The 18411-nt window shown below is 45.3% G+C and overlaps 1 protein-coding gene across 1 annotated transcript in view; it reads right to left on the reverse strand.

Annotated features, from left to right (window-relative positions):
* The window catches only part of SHROOM4 (shroom family member 4), a 268891-nt gene extending 250724 nt beyond the window's left edge, over nt 1-18167 (reverse strand). The window contains exon 1 of the mRNA XM_019823826.3: nt 17704-18167. Within this exon, the coding sequence (XP_019679385.3) occupies nt 17704-17820 (117 nt within the window). The 5' untranslated portion in view covers nt 17821-18167. The remainder of the gene's footprint in view (nt 1-17703) is intronic.
* Between the last annotated feature and the right edge of the window lie 244 nt (nt 18168-18411).

Here is an 18411-nt window from a genome sequence, read left to right on the forward strand (position 1 = left end):
GGAAGGAAGGACGGACGAAAGTTGGGCCACTCCTCATTTCACAAAAATTGGTTGCAATGAGGGCAGGTTAACACAGGTCGGTTTTGTAGAGGGCCAAGAGGATCAAGTTGGATTTTTTGTTTATCATTCTCCCCCCCATCCCAGTATAAGAGTCAACAGGGACACTGGGAAGAACAAACATTCTAAAATGTGATAAACTGAATTTTAGATACTAGCTCTGCCACGTACTGGCCCCATGAATTCTAGAAAGTTAATTAACCCTCTTAACCTCGATTTATGCATCTTAGAATAGGGATACTACTAAGTACCACTCATATATCAGATTATGTAATCCTGAGTCTAATCCAACGTGGGGGTTGGGGGCACCAAACCCCTGCACAATCAAAAATCCATGTATAACTTTTGACTGCCCCCAAACATAACTACTAATAGCCTACTGTTGACTGGAAGCCTTAGTGATAACATAAACAGTCAATGAACATATATTTGTATGTTATGTGTATTATATATATTCTTATAATAAATTAAGCTAGAGAAAAGAATATGTTATTAAGAAAATCATAAGGAAGAGAAAATACATTCACAGTACTGTACACATATTTATTGAAAAAAATCCTCACATAAGTGGTCCCACATAATTCAAGCCCATGTTGTTCAAGGGTTGGCTGTGTTTAACAAGCTTCCTAGGAAAGCCTGGGAACAAGCAGTCTGTGTGATCCACTTTTCTCCAAGGCTACAACACAAAGAACATGGTCATAGGAATAGCTGATATTGGTATAAGAAGGAGGCACAAAAGGATGATTTTAAAACAAAATTCTAAAACATAGTGGGACAAACTTAGGATTTGGAGTCAGATAGAGCTGAGTTCAAATCACAGCTCCACCATTTACTGGCTATGTTACTTTGAGAATGTTGTTTGGCCTCTCTGAGCCTCTTCTGTTTTGTCATCTGTAAAAAGGGAACACTGTCACTTAATTTACAGTAGTGATGAGAAGATTGGAGATTATGCTTATAAGATTCCCAGAACATAATTGGCATTTAGTTAACGGTAGCTTTGATCATCCTCAGCCCAGAGCTGGGGCTCCCAAGCACACAAAAACAACAATGCACATTTCCTACTGTGCACTTCCATTCCCTTGTGCCTTTGGACCAGCACTCAAAAAATAAAAGCGCATCGGCCAACCCTGTGATTTTTCAAGCACCTATGAAGTCTCCCAAAGAATTCCCTCCTGCCCTTTGAACTTTCAATTCATTCTCAAATGATTTACTGGCTGCCTGTCCTCCAAATGACCATACTAGCAGTCATGTCCTTCCTCTCTGAAGTTCTTTCCCTTTGATAACAATGGTGCCCCTAATGGGGTTTCCCATTCCCACACTTTAGGAGCATGCTTCCAAAACAAAACTTTCAGCTTTGGGAGGACCCTGATGGAAAGGGTGGTAAGGAGCAAGTTAACAGTCTCTGCTTCTCCAACCAATGCCTGCAAAGGCTGAATCATCTACTCTAAGGCTTTCTCAGGTTGTACTCCTTTCAAACTTACTAGGTGATCCTGATAAGGACAAATGCTTCTGGGGTCCCTTTTGAGCCCTGTTCCCAAAGTTAGCTCCAGTGATTCAAACTCTCCAGCAGTAACCTGGGCAGGAACAAACTAAGAGAAGGCCCTGCAGTGCGTCTTTTAAACTGTCATAGTCCTGCCACTATGAGTTTCAATCTGTCTCCTTTGGTGCCCTGACATGACCTGACTTCCACAGAGACAGCCACCAATTACATTAGACTCCATTGGGAAGGAGAACAGAGATGGTTCTTTGGGGCCCTTTTCAGCATTCTCAGCTTTGAGTAAAATAGTGAGAAAAGGAATGTCATAGTCAAATAATGAGGACACTTAAGGCACTGAGTATAAATACCAGACAATGACTCACATCCAAGGCTAGTCAAACAGAACACGTTAGGGCTTGCTTAAGCAAAAGTGGAAACACACACACACACACACACACACACACACACACACACACACAGTATGTTCACATAAAGCTATCTCCTTTAAGCTGAAGCATCAAAAACACTTAAGACAGGCAGAAGACTCACACTATGTCCTCCTCGAACACATAGCAACAGGAGGGGTGGCTGCTGTTTTCAGAGTCTCAAAACAACACTGCCCAACAGCAAGGACAGTGCTGTAATCATCAGCCAGCAGGCCTCTCTCACATGCAAGCATCAGGAACATAGCTCACACACAAGAGCTGCAGCAGCAAGAAACCCAACTGTTATAAACCAAACTCCAAGCAGCTCTGAGACATGCAGGTAACCTCCCCTATCCCCCACTGCTGCCATTGTCCCTCTCATCCAAGGTTGCCTCTGGGATCCCTCTCAATTTCTACCCGAATCACTATTTCCTTCTACATGTTCCCCCTGTCCCTAGCTCACACATGTGTATCATTTAAGGCTCACCCTACTTACTAGGTGTCACCAAAAGACTAGAAAACTTGGCCAGTATATCCACCTTTTCAAATCATATCCTCTTTCTAATTTGGGGTTGGAAGTGGGAAGGGGAAAATGACCAATTATTGAGTACAAGACTTTTGCTTGAATCCTCCAGCAAACGATTATGGAGAGTCTATTTGGTACTCAGTGCTGAAGATAATAATAAAGATACAGAAGATGTAACTATTGTCCTCTAGAAGATCTTGGTCCAGAAAGCCAGACACAAGGCAGCCAAAGTGCCCAAAGATTTCTACTGGAAAAATCAGAACTCCAGCATCCAAAAAAGGGAGAGATTACTTCCTCCAGGAATACACTGAGATGATGTCCTTGAGGCTTATGGCTAGGGCTTGAATGTTAGGCCCATTTGGAAGGGGCAGAGATGAGAGAAGGCCTTCCAAGTATGCAGTGTAAAGCAAAGCCACTCAAGGAACATCAGGATGGGGTATTTGGAGGTCAGAATTTCCCCAGTGTGTCTTGGGCGGGGGGGGGGGGGCAGAGAGGGAATTATTCTTGCTGAAAACCTGAGTTCTGGAAGGAAGGAATGCCACAAATAAGACTAGAGCCAGATGGAGAATGGTCCATACAGCAAGCTGAAGTAGTTTGGGCTCTATTTTAAAGGTAGCAGGGAACCACTAACTAACTTTAAGTGGCAGGGGGAGATGATCAAAATGAGGGAAACTACTAGGGAGGCCACTACAGTAGTAGAGTTGCTCCAGAAGGAGGCTTCTTCCTGCCTGTCCCAGCTCTTGCAAGATCCTCCTTCAAAGTTGCGCTCTGAGCTATTTCAAAGCTCATGACTATGCATTGCTTTTAAGCTGGGTGAGATATGAATGACACTTCTTATTCTGAATGACACTCCTAATATTGTAGTGAAGTTGGGTCACGGACTTAAGTAGAAGTAAAAAGTAGAAGCTTCATCTATCCAAGTCTTCCAGTTTAGAAGAAAGGAACTATGATACATCATTTCCATTTCTGTAATAGCATCGGGTAGCTTGACCCCTGGGGTCACTGGTCTCTTGTGAGATCCCAACAGAAAAGTGGGAAGCAGAGAGAGAGGGAGAAAAAGGGAGATAGAGGAAGAAGGGAGAGAGAGAGAGAGAGAGAGAGAGAGAGAGAGAGAGAGAGAGAGAAAGAGAGACAGAGAGACACAGGATAACTGCCAACATAGGGCAAAACCTGATTGTCAAATGCATTTCTGGGGCCTGTTCCAGATCACTGCCACTTGTAGGCTTAGACTAGATCTCAGCCCTAAATTAGGGCTCCAACCTAGAAGCCAGGATGGGAGTTGGAAGGACCCCACCTGGGTCTTAGCAGTGGGAATTAACTCTCCCTGATCCTTAATTCTTTTGGCTTTTAGTAGTGGCTGGAAGAGGAGAGGGATGTAACCTGAACCCTAATGCAGCTGAGAAGGGCTAAGAGCCAAAACCCTCCTTAAGCAGATACAGTATATGCAGGGCTTGGGCAGGTTTCAGAATACTGCACATTTCTCCAGCCAAAGGCACAGGAAAATATGACAATTACATATTTAACCCTTTACATCCAGAGGAGGAGAGTATCATCCTCCCACCAGAACTCACACAGCAGAGAGAAGTTAGCAAGCCAGCTCTTATAAAAGCCAGAGCATTCAGGGAGTCCTTTACACAAAAGAGCCTCAGCAGCTAGATATTCAAGTCAATTTCAAATATAAATTTTAAACTATTTCACCTTGACAGAGAGAACAATTAGGTAAAGGAACCCATGTGCCTGCCCATTAGCCCTTAGCAGGAAGGGAGCTGTGTCTACAAGGAGGTAGGGAGGGAGTGGAGAGACCAAGTTCCACAGCACAAGCATCTTTGCAACATTCTGAATTTTACTTCTTCACCATGCAGAAAAGCAGGTGACACTATCCAAAAATAATGGATCTAGAAAGCAAATCTCAGAAGGATGGGGGCAGAAGAGGAATGGATAAGCCCATCTGCACATGAAATTAACCTCTCCTGAGAATTTCATGTAAGTATACATAGCATCAGAGCTAAGGTTTGGGTCAGATAATCACCCCCAAATTTTTAAACGTCTCTTAATAATAAAGTGACATTTTTCAGCCAGATTGGCAATAAATTAATTTTTGAAGTAATTCTCTATTTCCTCTTTATTTTAATATAAGAATCAGAATGAGAGTATGGTAAGGACACCACAGAAGGCAGTTAAATCATACTTGCAAGTTTAACAGTGCTTTTTCAAAGATCATATTTAACAACCAATACTACTGTAGAAATATTAAGAATGATATTCACAGATTAATAATATTACACTATGCAGAATATAAAACTGCTAACAACAAAAATGCAATACAGGGATGCCTGGGTGGCTCAGTGCATTAAGTGTCTGACTCTTGGTTTCGGCTCAGGTCATGATCTCACATTCGTGAGATCGAGCCCTGCATAGGACTCTGCTGACAGTGCAGAGCCTGCTTGGGATTCTTTCTCTGGTTCTCTTTGCCCCTCCCCACCTCTTAAAATAAAATAAAATAAAATAAAATAAAATAAAATAAAATAAAATAAATTTTTAAATGCAATACAGACTTGAAATTCCAGAGGTTTGAGGTTTGCTTTACCATGCCTCCACATTCTGTTTTTCATATAGAGAAAACAATCCTTAAACATCTTGGCAAATCAACTGATGCTTTTTAACAGCCTCAAACCTTTTAACATTTCAAGCTCCATGTCTGAAGTTTGGCATTTTGACATTTTCTTCTATTTTTTTTTGTTTGTTTGATTTGTGGACTTTCCCATCACTTGAAAGTACTAAGTTAAACAGAAGGAACTTCAGCCAGTAACACCTCAGGTGACCAGGCATCCCACAGATTGGAGGAAACAACAAGACAAAGCTATGACCAGAAAATCCCATTAAATAACAATGCAGGCCTGTGATGTCTGTTGGAGCATGAGATTGTCTGGTAATTAACTAATTCCCAAAACAATCAGCAGATTGGTAAATTGCTTTTGTTAACCATTAGGGTCCTAAAATAATGATTTGTTATTTTAACCTATCAGTGGCCTTAAATAAACAAATCTTTTTTTTTTCTTCTCCAAACTGTCTATGGAACTTCTTAACTAGATAGTCCCTACAGACCTGTGTCTCAGAAGACCCAAAAATGAACAAAAACTCATTGACCTCCCAATCCCTAACACCACTTAGAACCTTCTAGTTATACTGGAAGGGGTTCATCTCTAACCCCTGCCTCCCCTTCATTTCTTTAGATCCAAATGGTGTGTATTATCACAAATCTCTGTCAACTTGCTAATGAACATTGCCAAGATGGCCGATTCCCTTAAAATGACCTTTCATGGGGCACCTGGATGGCTCAGTCTGTTGAGTGTCTGACTCTTGATTTTGTTTGGCTCAGGACATGGTTCATGGTCGGTCATGAGATCCAGCCCTGCGTCAGGCTCTGTCTGCCCTGGGTGTGGACACTGCTTAAGATTCTCTCTGTCCCTCTCCCTCTGCCTGCCTCTCTCTCTCTCTCTCTCTCTCTCTCTCTCTCTCTCTCTCTCTTTCTCTCTCTCTCTCTCTCTCTCTCTCTCTCTCTCTCTCTCTCTCTCTCTCTCTCATTCTCTCTCTCTCTCTTAAAAAAAAATGCTCCTTCATATTGTTCAGCTCAGGTCTTTCCTCATGGAAGCACTTAAGTGGCTGATACTCTGCTAGGTGCTTTATCTTGAATACATTAACTCTAATCCTCCAAAACAACAAAATGGTTACCTACTTCAAACCTGAATCTATTCTACATCCAACTTTTCTGGGTTCTTTAGAACAGCTGGCTCAAATCCATTCACCTTTATATTCCAGTAGTCTGCAACCCTCAAGCAGACCTCCACTGACTCATTTATCTAACCATACAAGCAGTATGACATTGGGCAAGTTAACTAACCTCTCTATGCCTCAATTTTCATATCTGTAGAATGGTGTTAATAATGAGTTCCTAATTGTTCAATTGGAAAACCACTGTCTGGCTCAGACAATGTACCATGAAAGTTTTACTTGTTAGAAAACAAATAAAAGTGACAGTTATGGAGCTCGGTGCTGGTTTCATAGGCCAGAGGAAAACTAGTTCAGTTCCTAGAACAAACATTCAATAAATTGAATGAATGAATGAATGAATGAATGAACAAACAACACACAACCTGTCCTTGGGGAGCTCATGCTGTTAGTTCATCGTAGGGTGAGCAAACCAACCTCAATCTCCTGTCTTTAGGATACACAGTACATATACTAGCATATACTAACTAGAATTAATGCCTTTCTTCCTCCCCAGCCTACCTGAGTCCTATATATCCCTCATGGCCTAGCTCCAATTCTTCTTCCTTTTTTCAGAAGGCTCCCTAACCACCTCAGCCCACAGTGAAATTTCTCTCCACTGAATACATGTTGCTCTTAGATCCTATACCATGGTTTCAGCACTTAAAGGTTTTTGTTTCCTGGGCTTGCAGTAGTGGCTCTCCTCACAGAACTGTCACTTCCAGGGAACAGGTCTTCTATGATGGCTATCTCTTGCATTCTCTAGTTTAGAGTTAGGCATTTTAAAAGTACTCAACAAATATGTGTTGAGTGGTCGTTTGATTGATTGATTGATTGATTGATTTGAGGCTTAGTTGAGAGCTCTTAGGTAGAGGCCAAACAAGGTTTAGCATAGCCTTTCAAATTGCTGGCTGTTCAGACATTAGCCAGAAATTATGTCTGGTCTTCAAACTTCTGGCCGCAGAAGACATCCCATTAATGGTGTCTTGCCACTTCACACCTTCTGAAAGATTCCATAACTTCATACAATAAATTTTGTAAATTCAAAATTCTCTTAAGAGAATTTTTGTTTAATAAGAGACAACTGTGGAATGCTTTTGTCTCCTAAATCACATACACGTCTGGTATTTATATGAGATAAAGGATAAAATCAATCTCCCTTCCTCTTAGGAAAAAAGTGTGAGTTTTATCATTTTCATTTTTCAAAACAGGAAATTGAGACACAGAGAGGGAAATGACTTGCCTAAGGACACACAACTGAGTAGCAAAGCACAGACTAAACTTCAGGCCTTCTGAATAGGAGCCTGCACCCCTTACCCTGATTTGAGATTTAAAACAAAATGAAACAAAATCCTTCCTTTGATCTTGGCCCCTGAGGGGCATATACAGGTAATGTTACTGGTTTTTGCACAAATTTCCATTTCTCTCATTTCTTTCTCCCTCCTTTCCTCTCCCTCTCTCCCCTGCTCCCGCTCATTTTTCTCTTTTCATTTCTATCTTATTTCTCTATCTCATTTAATCCCCCCCACCAGGATCATATTCTTATCCAGTTCTTTTTGTCTTTCTCTTTCTTTCATTCACCTATGGTATTGTAGAAAGAATCTGGGATTGGGGGTCAGACAGAAGTAAATTTTGATGCCAGCTCTTGCACTTACTGTGTGACTTAGAATCTATTACTGAACTTCCCTGAGCTTCAGTCCCCTCATCTCTACAGTGGAGACATCAGTATCTACCTCAAAGAGTTACTGTAAAAAATGAAATGAGAATACATGTGAAACACCTAGAAGCAGCAGTATTTGCCACATAGCAGGTCTGTTACCTCTTGTATCCCACGATGTCTAGGTGTTGACTACCCTTTGGATGTGAGAGGTTGCTGAGATCCTTCTAAACTCCATTGCCTCCAGCCAGTGAGGCACATCCGTGGAGTACCCAGGTCCTTGCCCAGTCCACTTTTCAGCCTGTTGTCTTGATACTCCCTGATTGCAACTTTAAATTAACACAGAGCTCCAAACTCTCAGTCAAAGCCCTCCAAAGAACATGAGAGTCAAGATCTAGTTACTCACCCCTGAGGCTCCAAGATGTCATCACTCACCCTCTCTGTCAGATAATATGCCATCAAAAGCTGCCTACCTGCAGAAGTTTCCACAGGAGCTTTTACTGACATCAAACACATGCAAAACAAAATGGAAAACAGCAAGGCAGCTCAACAAAGACAAGGCTTTAGCTTGTCATCTTCTCATAAGCAAAGATGGGGCTGCAGCCATGAGATTCTAACCGCTTTCCAGAATAACTAGTTGAACCAGATTTACTCCCAGGTCTACCTCACATCACCCCAACCCCCATCCCCAAAAGAAAAATCAATTTCTGATGGACCGTGAAAGGCAGTATAGGAGAACCATTCAAAACTTCCCTGCCAGAGGCTCAGGAAGAGAGCTGAGCATACCGCTGGGAATCTGCTGAATGGCATTCGGGTGGGGGCCAGGAGACACCACAAAGGGTCTGTTCGTCACTGGGCTTAACCCTTGATCTTGTCAAATTAGTCCCACCTCTCGCATTCCTCACAGATGTAACATTAAAAGACTTGAGTGAAAGTTAACAGACCATGCCGCATGCCATCCCTGAGAACATACCAGGAAACAGCCACTTCTGGGAAGATGGGAAGTAGTAGCGTGGAGAAAAGCAATGCCCTGTAATAACTGCCTGATGTCAGTCAGGCTTCACACTTCCACAGCCCAGACCAAGCAAGGATCCTGGAGCCCTTAACAGCCCTTCAATAAAGCAGAAGCTCACCCCACGGAAAGTCTGAGAAGAAAGAGGAGGGTGCAGAGAAGTGAAGCAGCTTGCCAAGATTACTCTGCAAGTTGATGAAAGAGTATCAGTAATGTGACAAAGGTCCTGTCTTCTACTGAAACAGGACAGAGAGAGACACAATATAAGACAATATCCCCCAATGTCCAGCTATTAATTTGCTGAGTGTTTTCAAACTTTATCAACCTTCACTCTGTGAGTTTTGCACTGGTAGCATGGCTGAGCCAAGAGGGACAACATTGGTACAGCAGACTAGAAGGGCCCTCTGTGACCAAAGAAGAAAAAAAAGTTGGGTTTTGGACAGAGGGCTGAGTGGCCAATGAATGAACAAAGAGGCAATGGCACTTGAATAAACCAGTCCAAAGGTTAGGCCTCGAGCAACTGGTGCTGATGGGTGGGGGCTGGGAAGAAAAGATTGGACATGAAAGAAGAGAGAAGCCTGGATACCAGGAAAATGTGTTTCTATTGCTACTAGGCAGTGCTCACTCTGCGACACAGCATAGCCATAGACTTGCACTGATGGAGGAGGGAGTGGATGTGAAGTCAAAGGGGAGGGGTTAGTCACTTTGAGAAACCAAGTCGTCTTGATCGTTGCAACCTTAGTGCCCAGCCGGGATGGCTATGTGCCCAAGTAAACATGCCAGTGTGATGTGAGGAAGAACGGATCATTCCTTGCAAAACTAATGCCTAAGACAATCTTCCCACTTGGCCTATTTACAATGGATGTGGCAAAGGGGTATAAAGAGACAAATTTCTACCCCATCCCAGTCCTTGGAACACAATCTTTAGGCAGGAAAAAAATATCTCAAACTATTCATTAATGACTTAACTGAAGTCTGTTTGAAGGGGATATTTCAGGAGAGAGAGCACCAGGAGACAAAATACTGGCTTCACAGAAATTGAGTGAAAGTGATCTAGGTACCAACATAAGCAATATAAAAGGATCGGTTGTTGATTACAAGGTAACAGGTAAACCTGGAGTTCAATTTCAGAGACAAATTTGACCATACATACACTGGGGACATACATCTGTTCCCAGCATCAAGAAGATGAGCATGTTCAGGGGGGTGCCTGTGCGGTACAGTTGATTAAGCATCCAACTCTTGATTTCAGCTCAGGTCATGATCTGATGGTTCTTGAGATCGAGCCCCACATTGGGCTCTGTGCTGACAACATGAAGCCTGCTTGGGATTATCTCTCGCTCTCTCTTTCTGCCTTTCCTCCACTTGTGTACATGCACTCTCTCTCTCAAAATAAATAAATATGGGGCGCCTGGGTGGCGCAGTCGGTTAAGCGTCCGACTTCAGCCAGGTCACGATCTCGCGGTCCGTGAGTTCGAGCCCCACGTCGGGCTCTGGGCTGATGGCTCAGAGCCTGGAGCCTGTTTCCGATTCTGTGTCTCCCTCTCTCTCTGCCCTTCCCCCGTTCATGCTCTGTCTCTCTCTGTCCCAAAAATAAATAAAACTTGAAAAAAAATAAATAAATAAATAAATAAATAAATTTAAAAAAAAGAATATGAACATGTTGGGCACCGATAGTAGTAGAAACCTCAAACCCACCCAGATCTCTGTAACAGAGATTCTAGAGCACTTGTCCCTAACTTATGAATAAACTGTTTTCTCAAGAATACTTTTTGAAAATAAACAGCTTGGAGCTTTGGATGGTTTCCTGTAGACAGAATATATAAATGGTCCGTAGGTTCTATATTTTCTTCAGCTACACTATGGATTAAGTAGGCCTCCCCAGAACTGTTGTGAACCTAGGCACTATCAATAACACTGTGTCAGAAAGACATGTTTCCTACTCTTCAATGGTGTCTCCTCCAGGCTTCTCATCCTTCAATAATAATGAGGATTAAGCTCCATCCAATACACTCCCTGATCAGGGCTTTAGTAGCAAGAAAAAATATTTGCCCAACTCAGGTGGCAAACTGGTAGATGTGAAGGGCATGAAGAGATAAGGCCATGGGTGCAAGGCCTCCAGCAGAAGTGACCCTTATGGGTATTCAAGGTCTAGACAGAAGACCTCAGAACCCAGGGATGACAGCAACAGCAGGAGCTTTTGCAGTCTGGGCCAGTGGCAATATGCAGGGAGATAAATATCTGACAGGGGTTTGGGATGGGAATTGCTGTGTCTAAAATCCTACATAGGGGCTCTGCAACTTGGAGACTGTATGTCACATATGGTCAGCATCTTCAATCTTGGAGACACCTGTTTTTCTCAGAAAGGGAACATTCCGTTCAGAGAGGCTACTCCTACAAATTCCAAGCCAAAAGTTGATTAAAATAAAATAAAATAAAATAAAATAAAATAAAATAAATCTGACATTCTGAAGCTCTGGTTTTGACCCTATTCATTAAATGCTGCTTCCTTCTTCTAATATACACCTTCCTTCTCTGTGCCTTTTTGTATAAACATATATGCTCATTGAGGTCAGGGCTTATATCTTCTCTCTCATCTCCCTTAGAACACTTTTCTTAACACTAGCCTGAGCTAGGCATGGGGCTGGGGCAATTTTAACTAAACAATAAGAGATGAAATGTGTTCCTCCCAAATCTATTATGTGGCTATCTCAGATGCCTATGTAGACACCTTGGGCAGGTATGGCTTCACAGCAGCACATGGACTTCCAATAAAAGGTCTTGCTTGACATCGGGCTTTTGTAGGCAAGGACACCAGAAAGAGCCAGAGTGGTCTTCAGTTGTATTTTTTTTTTAAAGAATCATCCTTCTGGTCAGATTCTCCTCAGCTATTGTATTTGGCTGCAGGGTCCATAATTCAAGAGAAACATGGACAGGCGACATCCAAAGTAGGAGGAGGAAGCAGGAGAGAAGGCTGGATCTCAGATGCCATAAGGAATAGCTGAAGTTGCTGGGGTTCTTTAGCCTAGAAAAGTGAGACAAGGAGACGTGGTCTGTGTCTTTGGACCTCCAAAAGACTGTCCTGAGACAAAGAGAAAGCATTCTTGTTTTGTGTGGTCCCAGAAGGTAGGGCTAGGACCCATGGATGGAAGCTAGAGGGATAATGACTGCAGCTCAATATACAAGAAAGTTGTCTATGGTCAAAACTTTCCAACCAGGAAATGGATTGGCTAAGAAGGCAGTGAACTCCCAGCATAAGCACAGGAGAACAAGCTTAGAGCTACTACACAGAAAGCTAATATGGGGCGCCTGGGTGGCTCAGTCGGTTAAGCGTCCGACTTCAGCTCAGGTCATGATCTCACGGTTCATGAGTTCAAGCCCTGCATTGGGCTCTGTGCTGACAGCTCGGAGCCTGGAGCCTGCTTTCAATTCTGCCTCCATCTCTCTCTGCCTCTTCCCCACTCATGCTCTCTCTCTGTCTCTCTCAAATATAAATAAAACGTTTAAAAAATTTTAAAAAATAATAAAATACACAGAAGACTAATGGACTGGTTAAGATTAAGACCAGGTGACTTCCAAAAGGCCCTCTTGGCTCTGAGAGTCTGTGATGATTCTAGGCCTCCTCCAACAACAGCATTCGGTTAGCAGCCCTGAGTCAAGTCTGTCCTTTGGTGCTTGATGGGGGTGGGGTAGTGATGAACTCTCCTCAGATGGGTCAGCATCCTTTTCCCCTCCTGGTTCTGAACAAGCTTAACTATAAAAACTGTGGTGTTCCCTCCAGATAATCGCTCCATAAACACCAATGTCAAGCCTGAGTCTCTTTCCTCTTTAAAAAAAAAAAAATCCTGGGAGAGGGTTGGGAAAAGCAAGAGGGGAAATCATTTTAATTTTTTTTTAAAAGGGACAATGCTCAAGTGTCTTCCAGATGGAATTGAATTATTTTCTTTGTCTGAGGTTTTGGAGGGGGAAAATCTTCTAACAGGCTTGACCTGTTTCACTTTAAGAAGCACATGTGTGGATCTCAATAGGGTACCAGGTGTATTATGACAGCCTAGCAGGCCCCAAAATAGTGTGTACCCAAAGCTCAGCCAAGGATTTCCAGACACACCACCCATTCCCCACTCTTCCTGCCCTACCTCCATCCAACCTTCTTTGTATCTCTCTGGATGGATTCCCATTCCATGTGTCTAAATGCCTTCTACTTTCTGGGAGAGGGTAGCAGTTGGGGAACTGAGGCCCTAGATGTGTTTGCTGATTCTAGAGGCAGATGAGGAGGGTATTCATGTAAGTACCCAGACTGGACTAAGCTCCCAAGAAGCACACCCCTTGAAGGTCCCTCTGTGAATGCCAAGCCTTGGTCTGGGGTGGGCCCAGGAAGGTTTCACTGTAACTAATGGTTCTCATAGAACACTATCTTTGCAGCCAGCAAGAACTCAAACTCACAGCCAAATTTACTGCCAGTCACACAAAAGCTTCCATTTTACTTTACCCACGTCCTCTTGAAATCTCAACCAACTCTTTGTGTGCTTCTCCTAGAAATAAGGTCACAGTGGGGATGGGTGAGGGGGAGTTAAAAACAACCTAAAGAGCATGCTCTGCCATCTTTCTAGGCTAAAGACAGCAAACAGTATTAGAGTTTTCCCAATTCATTCTCACATCATCTTTGATAATAAAGATATCTGCCTACTCCCATTTAGCAAATAGACATCTGGGTATACAGAGGGTAAAATGATATAGCAATAGCAATACCCATTAAGTGGAGGAAGTGAAGTTTCCTTCTCCTCCAGGCTACTCCCCCATCCCACCCTACCTTGTTCCACGGCGATAACTAGCCCCTCCCACCCGCTTGCTTCACCATGCCAGATGGAGACTGCCACCAAAAATGGGCCAGGAACATAGCAAATATGTAGGAGGAGTCTGTCTTCTCCTCCCCCAATTTCCTCCTTCTCCTGCATCCCCACTGGTCTCCACTCCTTTTCTTTACCTTTCACTCACCTCAGGGCACATTTGCAAGAACTCAGAATCAGTATAGGAACCTCAAGTTACAGCTCAGTAACTCTCTCTCTCTCTGTGTGTCTCTGTCCGTCTGTCCATCTGTCTGTCTATCTGTATGTCTGTCTCTCTCTCTCCTACACACACATGCACACACACCCCACAGGAGGATACAATTGAATTTCTGAGGCCTCTGAGAGGTCCTGTTTGATGCAGAATTACTGCTGCCAGAAACTTGGAAGGGTCACCCATCCCCAAAGAAGATATTTTATAGTGCAGGGAGCCAACTTCATGGATGGCTGTTTATACTGTAGATGGGACCCCAAATAGCAAAACAGATAAATATGATTAGAAGAGAATTTCCACTTTATCTAAACAGGCCTCCTGGGCCAAGGAGGTAGTAGAAGTAGAAGGTAGAAGTAGAAGGTAGTAGAAGATGCTAACCAAAGGAATTAATAACACCAAGGTCATGGGCCTAAGGCCCTTGTGGGTTATGTTTCTTTGGAAACATCACAATATATGGTGAAATCATAACCAACCCTTAACACTTGGGATAATCAGTAAAAGGTGTTTTGTTTTGTTTTGTTTTGTTTTTAACATTTCTTCTTTTTTTCTCACTTGATTGTCAGAAGACTACACCAGTCTCCTAAAACGTGGGCAGTTGGATTCCCACATTCAAGAAAATCACAACAGTCAGTAGGAACTGACCATTTTCCAACCTGATCATGACAAATATGAGATAGACTTTCACACTCAATGTGACCTTTTCCCACTAATCACCCTTTCTCAAATCCCACCACTCCCTAGATGTCTCCACAAGCTATCTCCAAGCATGTACGCCACACCAGACCCATTTTTTTCCCCCGTGACATAAAAGGAGGTTCTCCAGCATTTCTCACCATGGGTCTTGGACCTTACACCTCTCTCTGCCTGACCTGAAATGATCACAGTGGTTTGGAGGCACTAAAACCATCCTCTCCTACTTCCTGAGCCCAGACTTCAGCAGGGAGTGTCTGCAATCTGGTCCTCACCTACTACAGAGCCACAGGCTGGCACGGAAAGTCACCTGGGAAGCTGTCAAGACTAGGTACGTCCCTGAATGGTACTGCCCCATGCCCCTTCACAAACTGCAATACTACCAGAAGAATCAAGAAACTCTCCAAGTAGTAGAAAATATGATAGACTTAGAGCCTACCACTGACTCCCTGTATGGCAGACCTAGGCAAGCCATTCAGTGAATCACAGCCTTAGTTTTTCCATCAGTTTCTCCACAACCTTCCCTTGACTGCCTCACAGGGTGGCGGGAAGAGGCTAATGAAACAAGGGATATTGAAACACAGTATAAACAGTAACACTGTATGCAAATGGAACAAAGCCTCTTCTTCAGTCCACAACCCTTGAGAAAAGGGTCAAAGCTAGCAGAAAGGGTTGCCTACCAGATTGTCATAGTCTTATTCAAAGCCCCCCCCCCCAACTTGAACCTCGTTATACACATGGGGACACCTAAGCCCAGCGTGGCAGGGGGGCGGGCAGGGAAGTGATGAACTCAGGACCCCAAAGCAAATAAGCAGGAGAGTAGGATTAGAACCCAAGTTTTCAATCTGCCAATACAATTCTCTTTCTACTACCTTCCATCTCATCCACACCAGTGTGTGCAGGCTTAGGCTATTTTCGAGAAGAAAGCTGTATTGTTCTGAAGCATAAGGGGAAACAAAAATAAGTTAGAAAAATGAAAAGGGGACTAATGAACTATGCCACAGAGTGTCTTGGTAAGAAAAAAAAATACCACTGAACTTAAATACCATGCTTTTACTGTAAGGTGTCAGGCTATGTGGGAGGGATGGGAGAAATGATTCTACCCCCTGCATACCCAAATGTGTGTAATAATGCGCTTTCATATAATAGGGGTCAACTGTACATTCAGTGGAAAGGGAATCATTAAAAGGCACCCTGCCTCTCAACACACGAGTCACTTCCTCAACCACTTGGCCAAGGAAACCCTCATCTACCCTCAAATAATCCCCCAGCCAGACCACAAATTGCTGGCTGCCCCATACTTAGTAACACCCCCTGCTATGCTCAGCACTGGCACACAAAACAATCCAGGGAGGGCCACAGCAATAAGCACTCTCTGGAGCACTTCTCAGGATGGGTCAGCCCTGGGCAGAGGTGAAAACATGATCTCTCCAAGATAGGCTGTTTAGGCAGACTGTGGAAATTCTGTGGGTGGTGTAAGGAGAAAAAGAAAGGGAGGAACTGCCAGACCCTGGAGGGCTGTATAGCCAATTCGGACCTTGGTGGAAAAGGGGAAGACAGGAGTCTGATTAGAAGAAATTCCTGAAGGTCAGGATTCCCCTCCCCAAAATGGTTGTCTGAGAGTGTTGTTTCATTTTGTTGTTTTTTTTTTCAAAGAAAGCTTATTACTCCCTCAGAAAATATTGGAGGGAGAGTACCTTAAGAGGGGGAGGGACAGTGGGTGACAAAGGCATCTCAGGCTGGTTAGAAATACATGACTAGTATGGGGAAGAGAGAGCTGGGTGACGATATGGGCCCCAAGTCCTGAAGGACCTCTACACTACAAGCTGACCAGCAGGTCCAATGCGAGGGGAAAAGCAGCACTGGTTCCTGGGGAGGGGGGGGGCGTGGCAGGACACTAGCCACCCCCTGCTGAGACGTGACCTTCCCTTACAAAGCCAAAACTTAGTGACATTTGTGCCCTGCTGAGAAGCCACACCTTTCTATCTCCAGCCCAAACCCACATCCACACCCCCAACTGCAATCTGCGTGGGCTGGCAGGGGAAGAGCTTCTCAAGATGCGAACGTTTACGAGAAACAAAACAAAACAAAAAATGGGATAAAGTTCGTGAAGTCCGTTCACTTGGCAATCTGGCGCCACAAGGTGAGTGGCCCCACAAATCTTTCTTCCCAGGAACGCCCCCGCAGCCCCCACACCCCCTCACCCCTGCTGACGATGGCTCGTCTGGGGAGTTCTGGAGCACTCAGGAGAGCTCCTCTCCCCTGCCCTTGGCTGCAACTTGGCTTCCAGCGGATCACAGCCTCCTAAAACAAACAAACCCTGGCGGCGGCGGCGGCGGCGGCGGCGGCAGCAGCAGCAGCATCAGCAGCTCCAGCACAGCTGCGCTCCATGGCGCAAAAGTTTCCTCCACACTTCTCAACGTGCAGGAAGTCTCGCCGGCGCTGGGGCAGGACTCCGGAGGGAGGGAAAGGCCGGGCCGAAGCCGCAGGAGCAACGCCTCGCCAGCTGAATGGATGTGCGCGCCTCCGGCCGTGGGAAGTGAGTCCGACGAAAGCCACCAGTGCCCCATCTCCGTTCCCACACCAGACCCTTGACCTGCAACCTGCCCTGGTGGGACGACCCCGCTTCCAAGAGAGCTGCCAAGCGGCGCTGCCTGTCCCGCAGGGGCGCGAGAACTTCCAAGGAGAAACCTCCAACAGCCACCACTTCCTCCAGCTCAAACTGAGGGGAGCAGCCGCCCCGACGTGGGGGAGCAAAAACTGTCCCCAGAGCCTCCCGAGTGTGCGCGCACTGGGCTCTCGCCCCAGGGCCAGGCGTGCTCGCGTCTAGTGCTCCAGCCACCGTCAAGGGTGTCTGTGACTGGCCTTGGTGGCAAGACTCCTGCGGGCAGCTAAATGCTCCACGGGAGGGCTTTCACGCCCAGCTCCGACCAAGTTTCAGAGTTGGTCTGAGGGCTGCGTCCCCCGGCAGCCTGCGCACCCGCTTGCCCATTCACAGTTGGGCACTGCTGGGACACAGGCGCCAGGTCTTACCTTAGACACTGTGAGCGGTTCGCAGTGTTCCAGACCCCCCTTCAGGGTGAAGCCCCAGGGCGCCCCCCCTTGCAGCTGCACGGGGACGTACTGGAAGGACCCAGGCCGGCTCTCCATCCTCCGCTCCTCTCAGGCGACGCAGAGCTCCTTTTCCTCGGGGGCTACGTTGCCTCCGCCCCCAGCAGCTCCGCCACCATCGCCCTCCAGTGCTACGCCACCCCGCACCGCCCTGCTCCGCCTACTCTCCCGGCAGGAGAAGCTCGGGCAGCGGGCGAGCCTAGCTCGAGGAGGAAATGACACAGAGCTGGAGAAAGGGGGAGGGGGGGAAGGAGAAGGGGGAAAAAAAAAGAAAAGAAAAGAAAGAAGGAGAGGCGGAGGGATAGCGCGTAATGGACAAGAAAACGGAGCAATGGGGAGGGGCAGTCAGTGGGACCTCGCCTATAGGATCGCTGGGGAGCGGGAGCCAGGCGAGGCCTTACATCAATTGTTACATTGTTTCATTCAAGTTCCCCCCCCCCCCCGCCTTTGGTCCTCCTCCTTACGGCCGGGTTCCCCGCCCCTCGGGCCAGCCAAAGCTAGGGGAGGTGAAAGTCATTAGTGTGGATAGCCCGTGTGGCCCAGTGGGCTGAAACTCTGGCTTCCCGATTAGTGCGTTCATGTTTCTCTGACTACCTTTTTCTTCTGAGGGTCCCCAAACCGGGTCCTGGG

The sequence above is a fragment of the Felis catus genome, chromosome X (assembly GCF_018350175.1).
Source record: "Felis catus isolate Fca126 chromosome X, F.catus_Fca126_mat1.0, whole genome shotgun sequence".
Lineage (NCBI taxonomy): Eukaryota > Metazoa > Chordata > Mammalia > Carnivora > Felidae > Felis > Felis catus.